Source organism: Lonchura striata, chromosome Z, assembly GCF_050655825.1.
Source record: "Lonchura striata isolate lonStrDom1 chromosome Z, ASM5065582v1, whole genome shotgun sequence".
Lineage (NCBI taxonomy): Eukaryota > Metazoa > Chordata > Aves > Passeriformes > Estrildidae > Lonchura > Lonchura striata.
The window spans coordinates 3,986,478-4,013,164 of record NC_140740.1 but is presented as its reverse complement, the minus strand read 5'-3'; the positions used below and the strand labels follow the sequence as shown (position 1 = coordinate 4,013,164).

At 44.2% G+C, this 26,687-nt stretch overlaps 2 protein-coding genes across 2 annotated transcripts; one reads left to right on the top strand and one right to left on the bottom strand.

Annotated features, from left to right (window-relative positions):
• The first annotated feature begins 46 nt into the window (after positions 1-46).
• LOC146763582 (serine/threonine-protein kinase PAK 3-like) lies at positions 47-12,078 on the top strand. The gene is made up of 12 exons (XM_085567825.1): positions 47-181; positions 426-761; positions 1,184-1,267; positions 1,675-1,825; positions 2,132-2,195; positions 2,914-2,962; positions 3,728-3,840; positions 4,479-4,596; positions 5,433-5,532; positions 5,975-6,171; positions 8,528-8,665; positions 9,975-12,078. Exons 1-12 carry the CDS (start codon positions 89-91, stop codon positions 10,065-10,067), a joined length of 1,536 nt encoding a protein of 511 aa, XP_085423951.1. The 5' UTR covers positions 47-88; the 3' UTR covers positions 10,068-12,078.
• Positions 12,079-12,261: 183 nt separating this feature from the next.
• On the bottom strand, positions 12,262-25,944 carry LOC146763581 (uncharacterized). The gene is made up of 2 exons (XM_085566246.1): positions 25,696-25,944; positions 12,262-25,427 (listed from the first exon to the last, which is right to left on the bottom strand). The coding sequence occupies exons 1-2, from the start codon at positions 25,942-25,944 to the stop codon at positions 25,050-25,052; spliced, it is 627 nt and encodes a 208-aa protein (XP_085422372.1). The 3' UTR covers positions 12,262-25,049.
• Positions 25,945-26,687: the final 743 nt, after the last annotated feature.

Below are 26,687 nucleotides of genomic sequence, written 5' to 3'. Positions count from 1 at the left end.
TGTCATATGGAAAGTTGAAACCCATCTTCTCTTGCTTTCTGTGCAGGTCCTTCCAGAGAAAGAGCAGGAGCAGCCTGCTTTGCCAGAGATGCCATGGCAGACTCGGGGAGAGCTGCTCCCAGCCCGAGAGCAGGAAGAGCAGCTCAGGCAGCAGGTGAAAGAGCCACAGGAGAAAGGCCAGGTAAGCCTGACTCGCCAGGTGTCAGAGGGAAGGGCAGGAAGAGGGGCATAAAACGGAGGCACTGAAAGCACAGAGCCTTGGAATCTGCCAAAGTCAGCACTGGGACAGGAGGGTTACACTGGAAGCAGAGGTGGGTAGGGCAGCAGAAAGAAGTGGCTGAATAAATGTGATTTTGAGGCTGCAAGAGGAAAAAGCTGAGCCTGATGGCAGCTCCCAGTCACTTGCTCTGCATTTGTGTGTACAGAACATCAAGGCAGAGTCACAAGCAGAGCTGCCCGGAGCTCAGAGTGCCATCGTGGACGTGAAGAAGGAGAACAAGGAAGACACGAGAAGAATTGAAGAGGACATGAATCTCCATCAGCAGAGGGGCGATCAACAAAACCAGGTGAGTGAAAGAGTGGCAGCCACTCCACTCGTGAAAGATCCTCTCTCTTGTATTTTACAGAACTTGAAGGAACAGCTGGACACGGAGTTTCAGAAAGTTCACAGTAAGATGAAAGCAAAGGAGAAGAGGCAGGAGGAAGAAATTAAAATCATCAGAGAAAAGCTTAATCCTCTCCCTCAGGCTCTACAAGAGCAAGTGAGTGAAAGAGGGATAGCCACTGCAGTCACCAAACTGGTGGTTTCTGCCCTTCTTGCCTTTCCAGTGCAGAGCTGCAGGGAGTGAGGTGATGCCTCTGAGTGCCATCCTGCTGTAGTGTGTATCACACTCACTCTGAAGGATTTCCTGGTGTGCTGAATCTCAACTGCTCCCCTGGACAGTGTGACTTGTCCTTTGGCCTTTTGGCCAGCAGTCATCCAAATTGATTCCTGGTGGCCTGTTCCTGCTCTCCTTGTTTCTTGAGGTGTTTTTACAGGGGAGCATGGTGACCCAGAGGGAGGATTGAAAGAAGCTGTCTGTACCCCTTGTAAATCTGTTCTCTCCCTTTCCTCACAGTCAATGACTCTTGACTGACAGAGATAAGCCGTAGTCTCTGACTGCTTTCTTCTGTTTAACTTGAGGTGAAAGTGTTGACATCTCACCGGGCAGCCTACAAAGACTTCCAGCAAATGGGTGGCAATGAAGAGCCCCAGGCTTGGCATGAGGTACAGGAACTATCCCCACCAAAGCTGCTACAGGTTGAGCATGACCTGAAGATGGTGCAGGAAAAGAGGACACAGTGGGAGGAGGCAGAACAATTTGAACAAGGAGCTGCAAGTGTGTCTGAAGCCTTTGGAGGGGAAAAGGAATCCTTGAGAGGAAGTAGAATGGTCATTGTGGCAGTGATCCTTCAGAAAATCCATGAAAATGGAACATGAATCTGGCCATGAACTTGAGTAGAGCTAGCCTTTGGTTTTGACCCATCCAGTTTGAGAAGTGGACATCAGAAAAAACCCATTTAAGATCCCTGCATGTGGCTGAGAGCACCTTCCTAGGGGCTTGCATTTGAAGTGGGATCTCAGGCTAATCTCTGCCAGGCACCTTTCTGACATGAACTCACTTCTTGTCCCAGATCTACAAGGGCTTTGTCAAACCTGCTGCAGGAGCAGCATTGTCTAAAGGAGCCTTTGCTCCCCAACCTGAGAAGTGGAACCGGGGCCATTTGCTCATCTCCAGCGCTGCTCAGCCACAGGAGAACAAGGATGACTCCCTGGAGCAACTGAGTACGTCGGCTGTATTTCTTCTCTGAGGGACAGTGTATTGTGTGCATGTTTCAGCATAGCTGTACCAAATGGTTTTCCTGAGTTTGGTGTCCCAGGGACATTTAGAGACATTTCCCCATGGGAACTGCTGTAGAAAATCAGTCTCTGTGCTGGCCACTTGTGCTGCAGAGCCGTCTGCCTGGTTGATGTTGTTACCCAGGAAACCACAAGAAGTTCAAAGCTCCAAGCTCTGGGGCTGCCTTTTGCATTTCCTGGAAGCTGGGTCCTTGCTTTAAAGTGAGCATCTTGCATTTTTTTTTCCCTCAGGGAAAATAGTGAACATGGAAAATCCTGTGGGGAAATATTCTGAACTGGAATATATTGGCAGCGGGTGAGTCCAACCACAGTTACTTCTCCATAACCATGGGCCAGGTGTTTTTCTGGTGGAATATCTATGCAGTGTGAAGTCAGGCCAGCTGCAAACAGACATCTATGGCCATGTTCACACACTGGGGATACATTGTCCCATCTCTCAGTGCTGCTCAGAATTTGTGAGTGTGCCCTGAAGGTGTTGTCAGAGACACATCCGTGCTGCCAAGATCTCTTGCCTTCAGCAAGGAACAGGACCTGGAAGATCTCCTTGTCTCTCAAGTGTGGGAGAGTTCTCTGTTAATTTCCTTAGCATTTCTGTATCTCTCCAAATCATACAGCCACACTAATAAAAGGGCAAGAAACTTGCTTGCCTGAAAGAGCAACCTACTGCCCGATAGCTGTCAGATAACAGTTCTCAGGAACATTTCTTTCCAAGAGTTTGCTGAAGGAAATTCTCCATGGTCAGGATGAAAACTATGAAAACTGCACAGTTTAGAACCTGAAACCTGAGATGAAAGAAGGAGCTCTCTTTAGGAGCTGAGGCAGTAAACCCCAACACTTCAGGGACAGGCCCAGTGCCCATGCACTTGAGAGGAAAATGCATCATCTGCCTTCTGGCAGAGCCCTCCTTCATCCTGCAGGTCTTGGGCATTTACAGCAGAGATCTCCTGTGTGGACTGGCTTTCACTGCACGATCTAAATGGCTTCTCCTTTCTTTGCTGCTTTTTTGTTTCTAGGACTTTTGGATTTGTGGTTAGAGCACTCAACAAAGCCACAGGAGTAGAGGTAAATGTCAACATCCCCCACAGACTCTGCTGCACTCAAGGGCTTTCCCCTCTGGTGTGGGCAGCTGTGGCCAGAGCTTTGGGTAGAGCTGTGCTGAGGAGGCACAAGAAACACAGACTGGTACCAGGCTGCAAAATACATTGGGGACAGTCTTTGTCCTTCTCAGCTGCCAGAAGGAAGTCATGCAGGGCAGCAGTTCATTTCAGAGAAGGATGTGCTCACTCGCTCTCAATTGCTAAAACAAAGGTGGTGCCTTAGAGCATCTCACTGCTCTTTGGGGCTACAGCTTCAGAGTCCTGAATTCTCACTTCTGGTTGCCAGCAAATACATCTGAAAGTTACTGGTAGCTCTTTAGCCACCTGCAGTGCTGCACTTGGGAACTGCACAAAGGGAGAGATCTGCAAGGCGTCCCTAGAAGCCCCAAGCCCTGCCCATAGCCCAGGATGTAGCCACAGAGTATTCAGGCATGGATTACTTCTTCTGAATCCCATACAAAGCAGCAGGGAGTGGGCTCAGAGGTTTGTGGGTGATAGTTGAGACACCACTGTCACCAAGTGTTCACGGCAAAACCTCAGCGGCCACGTGTCCTGTTACTGGCCCCCAAAGGAGCGGAGCAATGGGCTATTGCAATGTCAGTTCCTAATTACTGCAATGCCTAATCACAAGGCAGTTTGGCACAGATCGCTGTGTCATTGCAAAATTACTCGCTCCAGGTGGTCTTGTGCCACCAACTTCTCAAGTTACTGGTTTTCAATGTCATTTTAGGTGGCCATAAAGAAAATAAATCTCCAAGGACCGAGGAAGAAGGAACTAAAAGTCAATGAACTCATGGTCATGAAGATAAATAAGAATCCCAACATCGTCAACTATTTAGACAGGTGAGTTGTTGTAAATGTTTGTTTACATTCTGCAAACATGCAAGGATATTCAGTGGCAGAAAATAGAGCTGTAATTATTGGTGAATTATTACTGCTCTGCTCATGTCCAATGGATGGGAAGAGAGTGCATCTTGTCTGCAGGATTATTCCCTGGCACACATAGTTTGAAAATTATTCAAAAACTTGCATCAGTCATATCTAACTAAATCAATAGGCTGTAAGTTCACAGCCACCACATTATTTTGGGGCTTGATTTTTTTCAACAGTCCTCTTACATCTGGGTAAACTAACATGGATTTTCCTTGGATTGTGTCCCCTCTTTTCCATTGCTTTGCATGCCAGGAAGACTAGGTGGTTATTTCCAGAAACATGCAGTGGGACAGGCTTTTTTATCTGTTCCTAAACTGCAGCTTTTACTTGCTGGCTATTTAAGGCCTCTCCTTTTTTAAAGCTGTGCCTTTCTTCTTGAGACAGGTTGCAAAAAATGCAATTCCCTAGAGGGAAAAAAAAATGCATTCCCTAGAGGGAATGTCTATTCCCTTTATTCTGTCCTTGTGACAAAGGGACTTGGAAATAAGAATCAAGAAAACAAACTAACCATTCATGTTTACCTCCATGCTCTTGTTTCCTTCTTTCAGCTACCTTGTGGATAATCAATTCTGGCTGGTTATGGAGTTCATGGATGGAGGCACTCTGAGCGATGTCATCAGCAAGACCTACCTGTCTGAAGAGGAGATAGCAGCCATCAGTCGGGAGGTCAGGGATCCCACCTGTGCTTCAGAGGGCTTGGGCAGGATTGTCTGGGAAACAGGGGCTCGGAACAGAGAGGTTTCATGTATAAAGCTTTGTTTCCCTAGTGCCAGTATGCTATGGACAAGTAAAAGCATCTCAAGGGAACTGCCTGCCAGTGCCCCTGCACTCACTGTACTCAGTTCTTGTACTCTTATCTCCTGCTGTTGTATTCTCACTCTGCCTACTGTATTTGTATTTGCTCTTCCCCACCTTGCCTCCTTCTTCAACCTGTCTGCACTGCATTCCTTGCCTGTAAAAGCAAAGGTGCTGGTGGCAGGATTTGAAATGATCAGCTGAGAAAAAAATAGAGACTCATTTCTCACAGTCCTCAACTGAAAAGGACAGTAGTGCAGCCAAAATGCTCTTTGCTTCAGGAAGGTGACTGATGTTATACTCTAAGTCTGTGCTGAGGCCAGCAACAAAACCTTTGTCATGCAGCCTCCCACCCAAAAGTGATCCACTTCACACCAAAGAGAGGGACTTTTTTCTTTCTTGGCCAAACCCCTCCTTTGCCCTCTGCATGGAGAAAGCACATCCACTGCAGCAGCAGTCATCCTGGCAGGTTTGCAGGGGACAGTCTACAACAGCAGGTGCTGTTGCTCTTTCAAAAGCTGACATGCCTTTCCCTAGAAAGGTCCTCCTCTGCAAGTGTTGCAACACAACTCTTCCTCTCAATGGCATTGTGTTCTGCCATTACTCGCCATTCCCATGCAGAGGGAATCTTTTAGAGCTGTTTCCTTTCTGGTGTGATGAAATCACATCACTAATTTTTGCCCTCCTGTTTCTGTTTTCCCTCTCAGTGCCTGCTAGGATTGGATTTTCTTCACTGGAACCACGTGATCTACCGAGATGTGAAGAGTGACAACATTCTTCTCAGAACCAATGGCTCTGTCAAGCTGGGTCAGTATATTCCTGGTCAGGTGTAGCGTTCAGGGATGTGGGGTGAGGGGCTGCTTTGAGTGGCTGCCAGCTCCCCAGAAATGGTGCTGGTGGCAGTGCAGGGCCCCACCGCTGTGAGCTGAGGGCACAGTTGTAATGTGCACAGAGGTATAAGGAACCACGAGAAGTCAAGAGTGGTGTTGGTTGGTGTGTGTCCCTTCCAGAGGGAGGGAGCCACAAACTAAAGCTTCAGGGGAATAAAGGCCACTGCTGTGAGCAGCGTTAAAAAAACTGGGATTTTTTGGAAGTGGCCAATTTCATACTTACTTGGCTAAAACCCCAAGGAAACTGAGCATGGACAGTTCTCCAGGAGATTCAACAACACATAGACTGAGAGTGGGGAATTCTTTTGCTTGGTTTCCTAACTTGAGCTGGCTTTCATGGTATGTTTGTTACTCCACAGCTGACTTTGGCCTCTTTGCTCAGCTCACCCCTGAGCAGCGTAGACGGAGCTCAGTGGCCGGCACTTCTGGCTGGATGGCGCCTGAAGTGATGACAGGTCAACCGTATGGCCCCAAAGTGGACATATGGTCTTTTGGAATCGTGGGCATCGAAATGGTGGAACGAGAAGTTCCTCACAGGAATGAAACTCCTGTTTCGGTAAGGTGCAAATACTCCCTGATCCCACCTGTCTTTCTCACCTGTCCCATGTCCTGTGTGCCATTGGACAAATCCCATTGCCATCTGCTGGCACCACTTCCACCAAGGTCCCCTTCTAAACATGTCCCTGCAGCACATCAGCATCTGCTGTACATTTGGTTGCATCAGAAGTGAAGTGGCAGTTCAGAGACCTGCCATTTTGGCCTCCAGCCTGCCTGACATTTCTCATTTGCTTTTTGAACTCCGTTGGTGCTCTGTCTCTGAAGGGCAAGAATTTTTCAGTGGAGAGGTTAGACATGTGATAAATATCCTGAGAAACTGAGGTCAGACCTTCCCAGATTCAATTTTATCGGAGAAGAAAAAAAAATGAAAAAGAAAAAAGAAACAAAAGCAATGCCCAAGTAGTTTTGTGTAGGAGTTACAGTGGGTAGGATGGTCGGGATGGAGGGAGACGAGACATCTTTGAAGCCAGGTCTTGGAACTTTCAGTTTATTGCAAAGGGCGTGGGTGCAGGGCCCTGCTTGGAGCTGCCAGGCACAGCTCAGAGCAAGCCCGAAAGAGGAGCCCAAAAGAGAGACCTGAAAGAGTGAGGAAGTTCCTGTTACAGTACAATAAATCTTCTTCTGGGCTGAATATTCAAATTTTCACTAACCAATCTAGTACAAGATAAAAACACTAGAGCATTTAGCTACAGCCTATAAGAATCATTACATTACCATATTCTGTTACATTTTAAACCCTAAAAACTAGTCCTTGGACCCCTTCTGCCAAGTTAGTAGGGTCTGCTCTAACCCTTGGACCTGTCTGCCAGCAGAAGGTATAGTTTAATCAAAAGGGGATTACCTTCAGCTGGCCATACCATTGTTTTCCAGTTGTTCATTAACTAAGGCTAGTAACTATCTCAAAGCTTACTTTCATTTCAATCTCGCTTACAGTTTCCATATTCTCAAAATCTTTTGCCAGGCACACATATTTGTAAGGTTTTCCCATTTCATCTTCACCAATAGTTTTGCTTTCTTTTTCTTTTTTTCAACCACAGCACATCAAGTTTCCTCCATACTGTAGCATCTTTTCCAAGACCTGTGGGTGTTCAAAACTTCCAGGCTTTCAAATCATCTGTACATTGTTCAGTCATGTGTGTGGGTGGATAAGTTGAGGATGTGTTTTTCTCTGACTGCAGTAACACTAAACCCTTGGCTGTTTCTGGGTACTTTAACAAGTTGATGAGCTTGCAGCCCAGTGCCTGGGGCTGGGACCCAAGGTGGGCGGTTGATGCCGGTGCTGTGTTCCTTTACCACAGGAGCAGGGCCATCCCTGGCTTGCACAGTTCTGAGGACAGTGAGGACTCCAGCTCCCCACCATGTCCAGTGGCTGAGCTCAGTTGCAGATTAAAGGGATAAAACCCCCTTTGTGACCTCTGGGTGTGCAGGAAAAAGAAAGATAGCTGCCATAATTATTTATACTCCAGGGGAGTGTGCTTGCTGTTTTAGGCTTGGAAATTTTCCTCTGAGTTGAAGAGGATAATAACAAAGTCTTTTTGGTCACCGTGTATTTCAGTGCCACCAGCAGAGAGTTGTTACTATTGTGATGGGCATTTTTATGGAGACCAGGGTGCAGTCTGGTGTCATGGAGAGCCTGTCAAAACCTCCCACTTCTTACCTACACTGTTTGCGATGGGGACGCCATTAATGCATTGACTTCTTCAGATTTGACCTTGAAAAGCTTTCTTTTTGCCACATAAAGAGGCTGAAACTTGCAGCTGAGAGACAGAGCTGCAGGTGGCTCCTGTGTGCTCAAGCAAGCATTTTCATCCCAATACATTTGTGCAGGCATCTTAAAGGGTCTGTGTTGAATATGAGATTCCAAATGTTTGTTTCCTTACTTTGAGGAATACCTGGTGGATTTCTTCTCTTGCCTCCCATGTACCACTGTTTTCTAGAAGAGGACAAGAAGTTCAATGAGTTTTAGTTTATGACCACTGTGCTTAAGGGACCAACAAGCACTGCAGAGATGCCTTTCCTGTACTAATCCTTGGAAATAGTAGAGTTAGTTAGTGTAGCAGAGCCCATATTCCGGAAAGCCTGTCAGGGTGGTGTGAATCCTGCAAGAAGGAAACATGCTTTGCTGATGTAGCTCCCACTAACTGGGTCAGTCAATGAAATTGACTGCCAAGGCACAATCAGCGGGATGTTGGAAAAGCCGTGGCTTTTTGTTGGTAAAGGAGAGTCATCTTTCCTTTACCATCTGCATCTTACCAGAACCTGCTCTGCAGAGTGGAGCTTAAACACTGGGCTCAGGGAGAGCAGTTACAGATGGGAAAGAAGCAGGTGGAGCCTTGTGTTTCCTTTTCCTGCAGGCTGAACTCCTGATAGCCAGAGGAGAGAGACCACAGCTGCGGCAGCCCAACCGATCCTCACCTCACCTGTGTGACTTCCTGAGCTGCTGCCTGCAGACAGACCAAGAGCAGCGCTGGTCTGCCAAGAGGCTCCTGCAGGTAAAATGCCAAGGGGCTGAGGTGAAACAGTGTCCGAGAAATGGGCTCCTCCTCCACTCCTCCTCACCTCCAATCTTGGTGATGTTCAAATGAAAACAGTGAGGAGTGCTAGACTGGGCTGGGCTGGCAGGGCTCTGCAAAGTCCTTTGGTCCAACTGTCCTGAAATGAGCAGGGACATCTCTAAAGAGATCAGGTTGCTCAGAGCACTCTACCACCTGACCTGGAATGATTCCAGGGATGGAGGCACCTACAAGCTCTTGGGACAACATGTGCCAGGGAGACACCATGCTCCGAGGAAACAAGTTCTTCCTTAGACCTACTCTGATTAGATCCCCATGTGTTTAAAACTATTCACCCATACTCTCTTGTAACTGTCCCTGTTAAAAAAGGTGTTCCCCACTTTCTTCAAAGCTACTCTGAAATCTTGGAATGCAGCAATAAAGTCTCCCTGGGGCCTGTTCTTCACAAAACTGAATAACTCCACCTCTCTGAGCATTTCCTGAGAGGACAAGTGCTCTGTTTTCTGGCTGTTTGTCTTGCCCTGATTTGGTGGGGTGTTCAGTTTTATCTAATGGCAAAAGAACTGAAGTACAGTAATGCAGGCTAGAGAGACGTGAAATGGTGTTGGAGGAAGCCAAGGCTGCCAGTCCTGGCAGAGCACTCTGGAGAGATTTGGCTGTGGGCAGGAGGGGCTGTGAGGGACTCACTGTGAGCCTCTGAGGGGCCCCCACCCCACCCTTAGAGGTTTCTGGCACACAAACAGGGACAGCTGAGAGGGACTTGTCCCAGCCCCATCTGCTGCCTGGCACACTCAGGCAGAGGGGAACTGGCCCAGGCTGACTGCCAGGTTGTGTGGCAGAGAGGGAACTGCAGGACCCAGCACCACTCGGCTGGCCCTGCTGGGAAGGAAGGTGCCATCCAGCACAGGAGGGGCAGGGCATGGAAAGGCAGACACTGCTCTGTGTGCCTGTGGAAATTAGCACGGTGCCTGTCTTTCCACCTATGAGAGTCATTGGAGCTTCTTGAAAGGAAGAAACCCCGGGGACAGAAAGCACCATTTCTAGGGCACTGGCAGGGCAAAAATCCCGGCAAGATGGAGAAACCAGAGTAAATGGATGAGTGGGATTCTGGGCCAGGTTTGCCTGTGATGGCAAGGTCGTGCACATGACGACTAGGGAGCACATGGTCCCATTGTTTTACTTTCTGGGTCTTTCTAGGAGTTAGAGGAATCCTGATTGAGTCTGTGACGCACTGAGCTTGGAAACTCATGGTTCACTGTTCTTTGTTGTTTTTTTTCCTGTGGATTAGCATCCATTTGTAACAGCAGCCAAGCCAGCATCTACCCTGGCACCACTCATCAGCTCAGTGAAGAAGAAGAAGACAAAGAAGACAAGAATCTAACAATCAAGATATTACCACCAAGTTAGAGTAGGATTGTAGAGTAGGACTCTGGAGTAGGATTGTTAAGTAGTTTTGTAGTATAGGTTTATAGATAGGATTATAATTAAATAAAGTTTCCAAAACATCAAGTCATTTGGAAGATTCCCCTCCTTCTGGCCTCTTCACAAAACATTTCCTTCTGAATTGCCAGTTGTCTTTTATTGGTGTTAAGACATGCTTATGGCTCCTTTGGTATGGTTTGTAAGTGGAGAAGGCTCTTCTTCATTCATCCTCTCCAGACCACACTGCCTTTGGCATACGGCCCACGGGCCCTGTTTGGCACATCTATGGCACTTCCAGTTGAGGCAGAAAGGGCAATGGCATTTGCACGAAATAGCAAAGGGCGAGTGGGGCAGCCAAAACATCCTGTGCAGATGCAGGCCTTCAGCTGTGACTCGAGAGCATTTGGGTGCCTGCCACTTGGATTTGTATCACAAAGGGCAAAGTCTTTGGCTGGAGGAGTGAAGAGAGCCTGACAGAGGAATGGTTGAACAACAAGGGACATGATACTGTAAAATTAATCCAAATAGGGAGGGCTACGTGACTGCTGCAAAGTTCGCATGGCCCTGAAGAGTAGATGATGTGCCGAAAGCAGGATATTGAAACTGCTTGGTATGTAGAAGTAGATAGAGAAGAACAAAGGGGTACTAAGCTGTTCTAACTGCAAGGCCAGCTGGACAGGCATGTATCGATCATAAAGATACTTTTAAGATAATAGTACAAGTCACATAGCAACCAATCATGAGCTTGGCTTTTGCAATATGTATGAGCTAATTAACGAACATATATAAACTGTGTAATCTGTTACAATAAACTGAGACTTGATGATGATGATATCATGAGTCTTGTCTCCCGCGGCATTCCCTCTAACAACTGGCGCTCGAAAGCAGGGACCTGATCCGAGCCTAAGGCGAGAGAGGTGCTGCGTTGGGGTTCGGGTCCTGCAGCTGGAAGGACGGCGAAAATAAAGAGAAGAGGCGAAACGCTCTGCTCCGCGCCCTGAGTGACCGTAGAAGCGGGCTCAGCCGATACGTGCTGCCGAAGCCTGAAGGAGCCAGCAACGGTACCGACGTAATCATGGAAAGGCAAGCGGCATATGATTTATTTAGTGCTTCTCTTATAAAAAGGCAGATTAGGGGGATTGACTTAGATAAGGATCTCCCTTCGCTATTGCATCATGCTGAGTCTTACGGCTTTTTCGTTAACCCCCATAGTGTTCATAAACTTTCAGAATGGAGAAGATATAGGGATAAGTTGTGGGAATTAGTGTTAGATGAGGATAAACCGGGCAAGAAAATGAGTAAACTTTGGAGAGTGGTTGATAACGAATTGTTAATGTGTCAGGCAGAAAAGAGGGCGGTGGAAGTGATACGGACAGCTCTGGAGAAAAATAAGGAATGTAAACCCTCGCTTCTCTCCAGTGAGCCAAACCCTCCAGTTCTCACAAATTTTCCCATTCCCATCTCTGCTTCTGAAATGCCTGTACCTCCCATAGACACTAGTAGCATTGAGGTGCTGGAAATTGAGATCCAAATTGCTTTATGCAACGGGACTGGGATCCCAAATTCACTTTTTGTGAACGGGGATCAGGTAGAACGGAGCAGGCGCGGGGCCAGACAGAGCGGGGCCGGCCAGCACCGAGCCGGAGGCGAGCCCGGGGCGGAGCGGACATCAGCCGAGAGACGGAAGGCTCCTTGCTGCCGAGCAGCAGCGCAAGGGGGGAGAGGGGCGTTCCTGGGGCTCAGCCGCGCTGGAGCCGGAGCAGGCGGGGCGCGGCCGTGGCGGGGGTGTCTCTTCTCCCATCCACAAGGTGACACAACAAGGACGGGAGCGAGGCGGCGCCGCCCCTCATCTCCCCGCAGCGCCCAGCAATGGCGGCGGAGATGGCGGCACAGTCCTGGTTGCCATGGCAGCGACAACGCCGAGAGCAGCAGCGCCACCGGTGGCGGGATCGCAACACTACAGCAAAAATTTCAACAGCATCTTCCCAATTTCTTACAAGAGTCAGAAGACGTAATGAAAAAGTACAGCAGGACCGAGTGTTTTCCAAGATACCAAGAAGGATGAACATTATGTGAATCAATGTTATTTCAAATATGATATGGATAAAAATCACTGTATAAAGATAGAAATGTTAGTAATGATTTAATTACCAAAAATGTCTCTGAAAACAAAGAGTTGAGAAAATGTCATCTGATGGAATTTTAGTATTGAGTTTGTAATCTCCGTCTTTGGGTTTTTATAGATAATAATATAAGTAATAGTGATTTTTAAGTTTTATAGATAATACGATAAATAGTGATTGTTAAGTTTTTGTAAGTAATGATAAGTAGTGATTGTTACTAATGTTATATGAGTGCTTTAAAAGGATTTGCTTAAACTATTTTAAACATTTCTTGTTAATAAGTTAATCATAAAATGTGAGTTGTCTGATTTTTGTGATAAGAATTATTATTAAGGTATTAAGGTATTAAGGTATTAAGGTGTTGTTATAGTATTTACAGTCAGTTTTCATATGTTTTATTGTCTCTTTAGGTGATTGATTACAAGATATTTTTTCAGGATCCTGTGTTTTTGATTTTTTAACTACTCATGTGTTTTCTTTATCCAATCTTTTATGCAGCTGCAATTAATCTTCCTTTAAAAATTCATTGTCCAAATTTTAGTTCAAGATTTCAGACTTCAAATTTTCAGATTTCTGAAGAAAGAGTTTGTTGTATTTAGAGAATTTTTGTCTTGAAAGAGATTTTAGACAGGTTCAATTATTTGATAGTTTGATAAAGTTTTAATAATAAGGTTTTTTACTTATAACTGTTATTTCTAGGACTTTTGTTTTATAATGTGTTCAAACATATCCTCCAATTAGAGTTTGAGCTCTGGCCAAGCTCTGGCTCTACATGGATGATGTGATTGACCCAGGTGTTTTCTGCATCAAAAAGTATTCAAGTCCTTTTGGCTTGACAATTTGACCTTGTAGGGCAGCTGAGCCTCAAAGAGAGTTTTGGAGAGACATGATCCGGACATGTTTTATCCAAATCTCTGATGTTTTAAAGTTTATCAGCTGCTGCAGACTCTGGGATGACAATTTGATAGTGTAGCACTTGGTAACTGTGATTTTATATGTAATATTAATTGTGTATTATCTGATTGATTTTTATTTGTTGTTAGTTTCTTTACTATATGCATTGTTTTATTCTTGATGTTTTTTCATGTTTATTATAAAGATGTTGATATTTCCATTTCTTCATGCAAATTTTAAGAAACAGAATTGAGAGAGGACCCTCCAGTCCCTGTGGGGAGTGTTGAGTTTGTTTGTGTTTTAAGAAGTACAGAATCTGGATAAATTTCAGTGAAGAATGTTAAACTTATCAATTTCAAAAAAACACTAATCTCTCCACAAGTAAATCAGAGGATGCACAGCAAAAGTGGATTGTGCAAAGATTTGTGTTTCACCCACAAAAGATTGTATATTTTTAATTATGTTACAGACTTTTTTACTAAGTTTTAATAAGTTTTAGTAATGCCTGTGATTTTTCTGTTTATTTTGCCATTGCTTTTCAATGGCAAAAGAAAAAGAGGGACAATCAATTAAATAATCAAAAGCATAACATTAAGTTTATCATAAATATAGTTTGTATTTAGAATTAAATTTGTTCCTTTCATGTTAAACAGAACAATCAAGAACATGAGAAATATGAAGTGGGGTGCACTTCTGTAATACTAACCTCATTTTCACCCCACGAGTTACTTCAGTGCAAGCTCTCACACAATTAAAAATCCTAGCCTACTGGACAGAAAAATAAATTAATATTTCATCTAAAATATTAAGTGAGCTTGCCACAAATATAGGTAGTATCTGTCATGCAGTTCTGCAAAACAGAGCAGCTGCCACTAATTTACTTCTTCTAGCCCAAGGTCATAGTTGTGAAGAATTTGAAGGAATGTGCTGTATGAACTTATCTGATCACTCTACATCTATCCATAAGCAAATACGAAAATTGACCGAGCTAACTCAACAGTTAAAGGTAGAGGATAGATTAGGTTTAAAAAGATAGCTAAAAGGATTGGGGATCGGACCATAGTTAAGAGACATTATCAAATACGACATAATAATTCTAAGCATAATTGTGATACTTCTGTTTGTTTTGCCCTGTGTGTTTACTTGCTTACAAGGCTTGATGCAGCAGCTTTTGCAGAAAATGCTGAATGCACACCTTCTTGTCCAAAAGGAAAACGGGGGAGATGAAGAGAGCCTGACAGAGGAATGGTTGAACGACAAGGGACATGATACTGTAAAGTTAATCCAAATAGGGAGGGCTACGTGACTGCTGCAAAGTTCGCATGGCCCTGAAGAATAGATGATGTGCAGAAAGCAGGATATTGAAATTGCTTAGTATGTAGAAGTAGATAGAGAAGAACAAAGGGGGTACTAAGCTGTTCTAACTGCAAGGCCAGCCGGACAGGCATGTATCGATCATAACGATACTTTTAAGATAATAGTACAAGTCACATAGCAACCAATCATGAGCTTGGCTTTTGCAATATGTATGAGCTAATTAACGAACATATATAAACTATGTAATCTGTTACAATAAACTGAAACTTGATGATCATGATATCATGAGTCTTGTCTCCCGCGGCATTTTCCTCTAACAAGAATCCATTTCTTTTATTAACTATAGTTCAAGGCAACTCAAATCCTTTTCAGTCTGAAGAGAAAGAACAGTATTGAAAGATAGATGTCTTCCAAGATTTACCTTTATTCTCATATATTACACACGAAAAACTGGAACAGTTGCTTTTCCAAGTAACAATCAGAAATCCAGCATTCAGGTACTAGTTAAAGCATTTATTGCATCAGGCAAGTACTTTAAGCAATGGCATTTCAGCCATTTAAGCTGAAGAAAGGTTGTGTGCAAACCATTGTAAAGGAAAAGCACATTTTGGCTAGAGTAGTTTTTGATAATTAAAAAAAATAATCTATAAAATATGTTAATATACTAGGAGTAGCATCTTCAGAAAGCACTTTTTAAAGCAGATTTAAATCCATCTCCCAACAAAAGGAAAAACTTACTAGTTGATTAAATACTCTGTCACCATCATCACCCAACAGACTACACTCTTCAGTTGTCCTTGGATCAAATCTTGGTCTCTCAGGTTCCGGCTTACTATAATTTCCTCGAGCAGAACACCACTCAGTAAGATAAAGGGTATCCATTTTACAGTCATTCTAATTAGCCATTAATTTCAGTTTTAAAAAAATAGTTATATCTAATCACAAAGTTAAAACTATTTGGTCTCTTATTTAACCTAGAACATTATTACCAGTCCAATATAAATTCCATGATTAAGGGCACCTAAAGTGCACCACTGCAAAAATCTGCTATAAGAACAAGGTAAGAAGGTTGCTTAACCCCACTAAGCCTGCAACTTGCTGCATTCAAACGAGATTAATAAATAACTTCTACACAATTCTCAATCCAGATCTTTCTCCAGAAGCGAAATGCCAAAGAGCAGTGATATAACTCTTGCATGTAACAACTAATTTTTGTGTACCAGTGAAAGAAACAGTAGAAGCCATCAGTGTCCCAAATGAGCTTTTCTACCACAGGGATCAGAGCTGAGCACCATGATAAATGCGTAGTTTGGACTGCAAGCTACAGCTTTGGGGTTGGCCTTTTAAAAATAATTTTTAATATTCACGAGAATAATTACTTTCTGCTGTCAGGAAAACTACTCAAATATTGAGATCAATATACTCAAATATTTAATCAATTGAAAAGAACCTCCTATTTTTGGTTCAAGTTGTTAGTACTCCTTGACCTAAATATGTTAAATGCATCCATGTCTGAAGAATGCACTTAAAAATGTTAATAGCATATTGTATGCATATTGTATCTTATGTTTCTGTAGTGTTCATGTAGGCAAAGCCCATGCATGTATGTAATTCTACTTCATAACAATTAGGAAAAATAAAACATTTATCAACAGAAAGAACCAAGAATATAATTACTGAAAGTAGAAACACTTTTTTCAATCACAATTTACATCAATAATGTAAATGCAGAGTTTTAAAGATACATGCAGTCATCTAATTTAACAATTTAACTTTAGAATTTTAACAGAGAATCATTTTACTTGTTGTCCAATCAAAGAGACTCGTTGTCAAGCCATAACAATTAACAAGTCCACCAACCTTGCTGCTTCTTTTTTGTATTTTACCATCTCTTTGTTTGTATACCCAGTACTTCATAAAGTGTCCTCCAAAAACATCTCTTTAACTTCAAAAGGTCTTCCTTGGACTAGAAGTAGAAATAATTAAGGAAAAAGTAGATATTCCCAAACTTTGCTTTAAGAACATCAGTTCTTAAAAATAGTTTTTGTAGATATGGAAGTGAATTAAACATGATTAGGGCCTGATTTAATGAATGACTATATTCCTTGGAAAGTCTTGTAAGAGTATCTTCACTTGAGTTTATCTTCTTTAAGCAAATGGGCCACAAAAAAAATCAAAATGAAATGCCAGGTGCATACCTTCTTTTTCATTAACCTCTTCAATTCTATTGAGTGTTAATAGCAAGAGCTATAAGATTGACATTCATTTGCTGCAATTTTATCAAATGAGCAGAAGAAAATAGTCACTTTTGTTTAGGTGCACAAAAAAGAATTTACTGTGTGAGCCACCTGAATTACTCAATACAAGAGCAATTAACAGAGTTTTAGCACAAGATCCCATGAACAGACTGCCATGTCTGTATTCAACTACCTCCTTTCATGAGAAATGTATGAGGAGATGGACTTCTCTCAATGTCCTCAATTAGTGCAGCCAATTTTGGCTTTCTTTACTGACTACTTCCCATGCTCTTTGTCTCCTAAGCACTTACGCTCTTTTAACATTTCTCTTTTAACATCACTATTTTCTAGACCTTATTTATGGATATTAAATTATGTTTCTACACAGGAAAAATTTGTATCTATTTTTGGTTCCTTAGCACAACTTAGCACTTACCACAACTAAGTTCAGGTCACCTAGGACTTACCTTTCGTTCAGAAAGAGCAAGCTACAGTTCACATATTTTTAGAAGCTTCTAACACAAATCACAAACTCTGTGCTCAACAGAAACCCATAACTAAAAAATGTTGGTTTCTGTGGTCAGGATTGTGTTGTCTATACTGCTGGAGAATCAAACCTTTTTCATGATATTAATAGACAAAGTATGTAAACCCTCTATTTTTAGTTCTTAAATTAGCAAAACTGGAAAAAGCATCTTTTCACTTGTGAAGTCCAGTATGCGGTAACAGCATAAGCCCTGTGGTAAACTGAAGAAAGAGACTATAGCCAGAACTTCCAAAATAAATCTATTGATCTAAAAGGATGAAAAGCTGCAAAAAAAAAATAAACTGGAAAGCCACACAAAAATTACAATGAGGTTTTTTCTCCTCCAAATAAGCATTGCCAAATATTAAACAAGCCACAAGCCTTATTTTCCTAGGCAACAATTTAAAACTGAAAACCAGAAATGAACACTTTTATGTGTAAATAAGAAAAAATAACTCTTTCTCATTAACATCCACTAAAATCAACCAATGACTTGTGTGGAAAATTCTAAAAGTGAAGAATCATATGATTGAAACATAAACCCCAATTTGCCTAGGACTGCATTTCTGAAATGAACAGAGTTATCTGAGTTTTATCCTCTAACTATTAGCAATCTCTGAAGCCAGAACTAGAATATACTGGAATATACTAATAGGTATCACACTCCTGTAAATCCTAGGGTCTGTATCGCTATGCAGACCAGCATTTCAAGGACCTTTTCCTCCTTGAATTGAACATGGAGGGGGCCTGGGCATCCCTGCATTTACAGAATATCCACTGATAAAAACAATTCCCTCTGAGGTAGATGCAAATAGTTAAGAAATAAAAAACATAACTGAACAAGGAACAACTACTGCTGGTAACTGTAAGTGTATTTATCACGTGCCTTTACTCAGAATGGTTTGGTACAGTTCACTTAAGATCTATGAGTCTCTGGACAGCTATACTGAGATTAAAGAGTTTACTTAACTATTTACTGTGTATTACTGGGCAACATCTAAAATACCTAATAGAGAGAGCCGCATCTAGAGCAGCACTACAAATAATTTGTTTTCAATTAGCTTGGCTTTGCAACACATCTCTCACTTTTATTAGCTAAAAGTCACTGAACCTATCCCTCTCATGTGCTTCATCCTGCATGAATGGAAAGAAAAACAGCAACAAAAAAGAACATGTAAACATCACAGGTCCAAGATCATAACTTCTCACAAATACGATTTTTTTAAAGCTAAAACAAATAATTTGGTAGTGCATTGCAGAGGTATTAAAATGTTTAAGCCTACGTTAAGAACAATTATTTAAAAAACTATCAAAAAGTAAAAAAAAAAATACTTCAAAAAGTCTTTTAATGGTATCTGAGTAGACTGCACTGTAATGCACAACCCACCACAGACCTTAATTTCAGAGATCAAAATGTGCATCTAAAACTTCACTAATTCTTGACCTTGAACCTCATATTCAAGATAAAGCCACAAACTGCAAATCCAACAAATTTTTTTTCCACTAAAATTACCTTTTACAACTGGTAAGAATTAAAAAAACTCTTACGATACCACATAATGAGAAAAAAAAGAGATATATTTATTAGATCCATTAAATCATGAGCAAAGCTTAACATTAAGGCACATTTCTGATTAATCATCTTTGCCTATCTTCTGTTTAGTTTTATATTCTGAATGTATGAATCAAGAACAAGATTTCCAGGCTGAAGTCAAGAATGCACAAACCATTCTTCTGCTTTTTTCCTCCTTGGTAAACAGACAGGCAGCTAAAATGACCTTGTTTTTTTCTTTTCCAGCAGTGGAGAACTTGCAGTAAACATTCTGGTTCCGCTGACTTATCAAATTCCACAATATGAAGTTCACATGATCATACGTGAACACAAATAATTTGCTAGAAATTAGACTACATTTTATGTTGAAAACATTGGGCAAACAAAGGGACTGCAAACTTGGTACTGCAAAATCAAGTACATGGTAACAGAAATTCTGACAAACTTGCATTGAACCATATGTACAGTAGCCTTCCTAAGGCTTTTCTGCTGACAGAGGAAATTCAGAAAAATTTTGACTCCTGCCCTCCACAAGCACATCACAGTTCCAAAATTAACTGTTGACAAAAACCTAATATAAGATGCTTTTACAAGAAAAGAAATAAAACAACGAACTCCAGAAAAATATGCATATTACAATAAAGAAATCAGCAACTATTTAAAGTTAATTCAGATTCTAACTCAACAAAAATACCTTAAATGTCCACCAAATTAATACAGAAAACCAGGGTCTCAATTTCCACTTAAGGAGCAATACATATGCTGCATCTCACACAAAATACAAGATCCTTACCACAATAACATGTGTCACGGTTGATAGGATGCTGTCTCCTGCCATCAGTGTGCAAAGCAGTATGCCATTAGTGCAAAAGGTTACCGGTGTCTTTGGAGAAACCCTAGTCAATAGTGAACAAAGATGCTTCAGCTTTTTTCACCATTTAAATGCTGCTCTTCCCACTATTTACTGAAAATTAAAGACTGAATGGCTCCTCACCAGAAGTGGAATCACAGTTCTGTCACCAAAGAACTCACACATACTACTTGTTATAAGCGATGCCTGTTCCCTAAGAGTTCCTAAGGATTCTTAGTGCTAATGCTCAAAAACTTCAGACAAGTAAATCCGATAAATTTTATTTCAATAAATTTTATTTCAGATTAATTAACAAGGAGAGATTCATTTCTTTCTAAATTAACAAGCAAGATCTTAAGAACCTTGCCATGCTATGTTAATTTACCAGAAAATTCAGTGTGGACTGCCCTGAAAAAACAGGTTACAATTCTCCCAGATATAGTCCTTGTCTACATGTGGTAGGTTGACCTTGGCTGAATGCCAGGCACCCACCCAGGCTGCTCTATCCCTCTCCCCCTCAGCTGGACAGGGGAGAAGGAATTCAACAAAAGGCCCAAGGGTCAAGGCAAGAACAGGGTGAGATCTCTCACCAGTTACCATCACGGGTGACTTGCACAACCTGGTGGAATGTATTACCAATTAAATCCAAGTAGGATAATGAGAAATAGAATCAAATGTTAAAACACCTCCCCCCACCCTGCCCTTCTTCCCAGGTTTAACTTCCATTTTTCTCTAACTCTACCCCTCAGTGCACAGGGGACATGGAATGGAGGCTGTGGTCAAGTCACCACATCTTGTCTCTGCTGCTCCTTCCTCCTCACAGGGGATTTCTCACACTCTTCACAAATTGCTCCACTGTAGGTCCCTCCCATGTGGTGCAGTCCTTCAGGAACAGACTGCTCCAGCGTGGGACCCTCATGGGTTCACAAGTCCCACCAGCAAAACTGCCCCAGCAAAAACTGCACTCCCTTTGGGGCCACATGTCCTGTCAGGAGCCTTCTCCAGCACAGGCTTCCCACAGGGTCCCAACCTCCTTTGGGCAAGGACCTGCTCTGGTATTGGGGTCCTCCACAGGCTGCAGGTGGACTGCTCCACTGTGGACTTGCATGAGCTGCAGGAGAACATCCTCCCTCACCACAGTCTTCACCACGGGCTGCAGGGGGATCTCTGCTCTGGCACCTGGAGCACTTCCTGACACTCCTTTGGCACTGACCTCGCTGTCTGCACAACTATTCCTCTCAAATACTCGCAACCCTCTCTTTGTACTGCCGCACAGATTTTCTTCTCAAAAATGCTGCTCCAGAGTCACACTCACTGCTGCTGATGGGCTCGGCTAGAGGCCGGCCTCTCTTACAGCCAGCTGCCAGAGGCTTTATCAGGCATGTGGGAAGCTTCCTCCTCACAAAAACATCCCACTCACTACCAAAACTTTGCCATACAAACCCAATACACTATACTTGACTGAATCGCAAAGAAATAAGCTGAACTTTTTCAAATGCTTTGATTTTACAAGAATCTAAAATTCTATAAAAGTACCTACTACCTGTGGCAGTGCTAGTTGTGCAAGTAAAAACAGCAATTACTTCCTCCAACATTGACACTTTAAGTAAAACTTACACAAAAAACTGTAGAGTACTAAATGAAGGAACGCACATGCATATGTCTCTTTCAAGTTTGGAATTCTTTTTTCACTTCAAAAATACTCTTACATGTTGAATTCATGGAACACATACCAGACAGAAGTACTTTACTTTTTAAATCTCTTCTCTCTTTTTCATCAGCCTTCTAGAAATCACCTCCACTGTCTAATAGACACTAAAACTTTAAAAACCAGATTTCTGCATTACTGTGAACATTCCATCCAACATTTTTTGCCAAGACAGAAACAGTGCCATCTCTCCCTTTTGCTCTTTTTCAGGCGAACTCTTTGGCTCTTCTGCACTGCGTCCATTAATTCTCCCATCTGACCTATACATTGTTTTTCTTCATTCAACATAATTCTTCCACACAATAATCATCCACTTTACTTGCAATTCATCTTTACTTGTTCTTCTAATCTTCTGAGGCTCATCTTCTAGCCTTATGACAGAATTCTTTAACTTGGCTTTGCTGTTCAAGTGCATTCATTTTCATTAGAAATGTATTATCTTCATTCATTACCCCTTGCTCTGGGCCAAAGTCTGTGATGAGGACTGTCAGGTTGTTTGTTGTAAAAGTTGAGAGCTTGTTAGCCAACACTTCTGCAATTACATAGAAGAGCTGGAAGGGCTGGTTGCTGGATTTTAGGTGACTGTATCGTTAAAGGATAAAAGTTCCTGACATATGGACTGGTGTCTTTGTTCAAGGGAATAAAGAATTTAGAGCGAATATCACATCCCCGATCAAACGAGCTATGATATGGTCAGATAGGGAAGTTTTCTTAACAGTTTGGCAATCCAAATGGGACCCCAGGCCACCACCTTTACAGACTCCCTTCTTCAAACATCCAACTGCAGTGGAGGTCATGGGGAACTGTGTGAGTTCACCTGAGATCCTTGAAGCAGGGAGGATACAAAGGATGAATGCTAAAATTCCCCAAGTATATTCAACGTAAACTACAAGGGTCTCAAACGATTTTTAATAAATTTCTGTAATTATTGCAGACTTTTCCTTCCTGCAGCATTATACACATAGTTGATGAAATTAGGTTAGTGCGTTATGTGTGCACAGCCTGATCAGCAAAAGGCACACTTCAAGGGGTTTTTAGGGTCTCTCCCAAGTTGCACAGGGGACTGAGGTCACTTGTTAGGTGTGCAGGGGAGATTGAGGTCTCTCCTAAGGCATGTGGGGTCTGTGGGTTGTTGGAGGGTGCCGCGGGAGACAAGACTCATGCTATCATGATCATCAAGTCTCAGTTTATTGTGACAGATTACACAGTTTATATATGTTCCTTAATTAGCTCATACATATTGCAAAAGCCGAGCTCATGATTGGTTGCTATGTGACTTGTACTATTATCTTAAAACTATTTTTGTGAATGATACTTGCCTGTCCAGCTGGCCTTGCAGTTAGAACAGCTTAGTACTTCTTTGTTCTTCTCTATCTACTTCTACATACCAAGCAGTTTCAATATCCTGCTTTCTGCACACTATCTGCTCTTCAGGGTCATGCGAACTTTGCAGCAGTCACGTAGCCGTCCCTACTTGGATTAATTTTACAGTATCATGTCCCCTGTTGTACAACCATTCTTCTGCCAAACTCTCTTCAGAACTTCTTCCCTGCCTGTTTCTAGAAAAACAAGTTAGTTCCAATTGAACTCCTGAAATATTATGCAGAGATCAGGAGTGGCCACCCAAATTGGTATTCAATTCTGGGAAACACAGTTTTTGTTAGAAATCATTTTTGCTTCAATAATGCCGGCCTGTTACATCCCCAAACTGGCAAGATATGTCCTTGACCATCTGCTTTTGTGTTAGATTAATCATGAGGTTTTGTGTTAGCCATGGGCTTGAGTTTCCTGTCTTTTTATCGCTTCTTCAAATACCGGGTTTATGCACCTGCTGGCTTGTTCTTTATAGTTAAAGATGGTGTATATTAGGCACGTACCTTGATGTTATTGTGAACTGTGAAAACAACATTTCTGGTCTGTCTTCGTTTGCTGAAATGGTTCCTGTGAAAGGACTGGGGGATTTTGTGGTTGAAGATGTGAAAGAAGAAGTTCAGCAGCCTTGGCAAGTGAGTGTGCCAGTGCACAGGATGAACACTCAGAATCACCCATGCTTCAGCTGGAACGTGCACTACTGGAGCTGACTGCTGCTGCTGCTGCTGCTGGGCTGGTTGGTTTTGTTGGTCTGTGGATCCATGTTCTGCACAGTGTCATTTGTCAGAGCTCCACTGCACTTCTACAGTCCCTCTGTTTCCCACTTGTGAATTATGGTGTTCTCCGTGCCGTTTCTGTGGGGAATTCTTGGGGGTAAAAAATAATATGTGGTCATAATATACAATATTTTATGTTTCTGATTGGATTTTTTCCTCGTCTCTAAATAATTACCATTTGTTCCTATCCTGGGGCAAAGTGCATTTACAGTTTCAGTGGGTTTTTCCAATTGCTAATCCCACTCAGGCACTAAATATGAAAAAAAAAAATCCCCTGGTTTCATGGAAAACATTCTGTGTTCTTATATATTTTTAAATTAATGAAAATATGGTTATATTGCTGTTTAATTTCTTAACTTAATTTGGTAGGGTTTAGAAATCTCTAGACATGAAATAAGTGGGGAAGAGTGCCTGCCTTCCTGTGTTTAACTCCTGGGTGAGCATCCCAGGCTTAGTTCAGAGATTTGCTTTTAAACATCCCATGTTCCTTCTATAATCTCTCATTTTGCTTGTTTGTAGTTGTGTTAGAATATAAAAAGGAGGGAGATCATCCTGAAAAATTTTTCACCAGAACTGAATTTCACCCCAACAGTGACTGCTCGTTCGTTTTCTGAAGGCATGAAGGGCACTGGGAATTTCTCACAGACTCATTTTTTGGGACAGTAGTCATTTCTGTTTGGCACCATGAGAGGCTGTGCACAGTGGTGCTGGAGCTCTGAAGGGCAGGGTAGCAGGATAGCAATTATCTTCTAAATTCCTTTATATGAGCTACAGGAGGTACTTTTGCTCAGGACTGGAATCCTGGATAATCTGTATCATCAACACAGTTCTGGATTTAGCAGCTGGACCGGTCTTCCCGAACTCGTCCTTCTTCAAGACTACCTCTGGGGGTGTGGTTATCTCGGACGAGCCTCCCCCCAGTTTGTTACAAACAGGCAAAATTGGAGTCGGAGCAGTTGGAAAGTTGCACGCCTGTTTATTAAAATACAGAGAAGCGAAGACGAGGCCCCAGGATAAGCCCAGGACCTCAACAGCGAGCCAGAGTAACTGTGCAACAACACAGCGTGTTTTTCCCAGGGATAGAGAATCCACAGGAAAAAGACCTGGGTGTTCGACACCCACGGATCTTTATAGTCTCTTGAAGGGGACAGGACTGGTGTGTCCTTGATCCGGCCGAGGAGCGGTCCTTCTTCTGGTCACTGATTGTTCATAGGGTGGTGCATTCCTGGCCAATCATTCCAGAGGCTTGAGGCACCCTTGGCTGGTCGGCTCTCCCGACCACAAGCTGAGCTGGTTTCATCACTCTTGGACACAGCCCTTCCCCTTTCTCTGGATTGACAGCTACACGCACATAACTAACAATTCATATAACTTTGTAATTTATTTTGTTAATTATAACAATTCAATACAATACAACAATTATGTACACTAACAATTCATTTAAAACAATTAACCATCCTTAATGCTGCCTACTAAAACAAATTCATTTATAACAACAGGGGGACTAGAAAACTACAGGGGAAGAACCTTAACCTAAACTACTTGAACAACAGGGGGACTAGAAAACTACGGGGTACGAACCTTAACCTAAACTACATGAATTTCAAGAAAGGGAACACTGAGGGAAAGGTCAGCTTCTTCAGGGCGAGGCTTTGGGGAACGCTGGGCTGAGGCCGGGGCGCCTCCAGCTCCGGAGATGGGGATGGCGCCGGTCACACGTGCCCTGGGGCTCGGTGCCGCGCCGGGGCCGGAGCTCGGCGCTGAGCGAGGCCGGAGCCTCCTCCTCTCTCCGACGGCCCCGGCGCTGCTCCCTCGGGCCGGGGCCCTGCGGGGAGGGAGCCGCAGGCACAGCTCCAGCAGGGCGCGGTTCTGCCTCAGCAGCTGCATCAGCGTCCTGGGGCAGCCGCGGCCCCGGCAGCAGCGGCAGCGGGGCCCGGCCCGGCCCGAGCGGCCCTGGCACTGATCCTGCAAGGCAAAGCGCAGGGAGGGATGCTGCGGGAGCGGTGCGGCGGGGCCGAGGCCGCGGCGAGGGAGGCTCGGCCCGCCGGGGCTGCCCGGCCGAGGCCGCGGCGAGCGGAGCTCCGGCCCCGCTGCGGCTGCCGGCCCGGCCCGGCTCGGGCCCGATGCCTGCCCGGGGGCTCCGCTCCCCTCTGCCCCGGGGCTCGGCCGAGGGCTGCCCCGGAGCCCCGCAGCCTCGGCTCTGCCCGGCCTGCCTGCCCGAGCCCTCCCTCACCTCTCCGCGGCGTCTCCGCAGCCTTCTGCCGAGGCGGCAGCCCAGGACGAGCCCCGTGAGCAGCAGCTGCCCCAGGACGCACGTCCAAGAGAGCAGCGCCCGGTCCCCCCACGGGCCGGCCTCGTAGGCCGTGTCCGGCAGCTCCAGCCCCGAGGTGCCCCGCTCCGCACGGCTGGAGGGGTCGAGGGGATGGAGCAGGAGCACCAGCAGGTACAGCTGCAGCACCCAGGAGCAGCCCTGGCCGGCCATGGTGCTCCGCACGAGCAGCTGCCACCGCCACGCCGGCTCTGGAGGTGGCTGCGCACTGAGCTCTGCCGGGCTCTGGGCACGGAACGTTGGGGGCACTTGCCAGCCACCCTGCTGTGCCCAGAGGCTGTGATGTCACAAACCACAGGATGCTCGGAAGGGCCCTGCGAGGTCCAGTCCAACCTGCGCCCCGTGGCCACCACGGCGAGCAGGCCGGAGCCCGGAGTGCCATGGCCGGCTTTCCCCTGGACACCTCCCACGGTGGTGACTCCACCGGCTCGCCCAGGGCAGAGCGTTCCCGTGTCCAATGGCCCTTGCTGGGCCAAAGTTCTTCCTAATGTCCCATGTAAACCTCCCTCGGCACAGCTCCAGACCCTTGCTGGCATCTGCTCTCTCGTGTCAGGCCCGTCTCTGAGGAGGCTGCGCTGCCCGCTGGGCACTCGCTGGGCGTGGGAGAAGAGGCTGTGCCAGCGAGTGCTGCTCAGCTTTTAGCCACTCCCAGGAGCGCTGGGCTGTGCCTGCTGTGAAAGGAACGCTTGTGCACGTTGCCATTGCTTAGAGGTTTTACCCCAGATTTTTTCATGGATGCCTGTCCTAGTGAATGCAAGTCTGATTTCATGAGTATTTGAGGGGTATCATGGGGAGGCATTCCAGCTGCAATGTCGCTGGAAAGCAAGGCCAGAAGTGATTGATAAGTCGTGTGCAGCAGCATGCCAGCCTTATTTCTATGTATGGTTTTCTTTCTT

What these genes read in the sequence shown, in the direction of transcription:
- LOC146763581 (XM_085566246.1), bottom strand. Translation starts at nt 25,944, where the DNA reads ATGGCCGGCCAGGGCTGCTCCTGGGTGCTGCAGCTGTACCTGCTGGTG. An exon ending in TGCGGAGACGCCGCGGAGAG is followed by an intron (nt 25,428 to 25,695) that starts GTGAGGGAGGGC and finishes TTTGCCTTGCAG; the next exon opens with GATCAGTGCCAGGGCCGCTC.
- LOC146763582 (XM_085567825.1), top strand. Translation starts at nt 89, where the DNA reads ATGCCATGGCAGACTCGGGGAGAGCTGCTCCCAGCCCGAGAGCAGGAA. An exon ending in ACAAAGCCACAGGAGTAGAG is followed by an intron (nt 2,963 to 3,727) that starts GTAAATGTCAAC and finishes ATGTCATTTTAG; the next exon opens with GTGGCCATAAAGAAAATAAA. An exon ending in GGAATGAAACTCCTGTTTCG is followed by an intron (nt 6,172 to 8,527) that starts GTAAGGTGCAAA and finishes CTTTTCCTGCAG; the next exon opens with GCTGAACTCCTGATAGCCAG.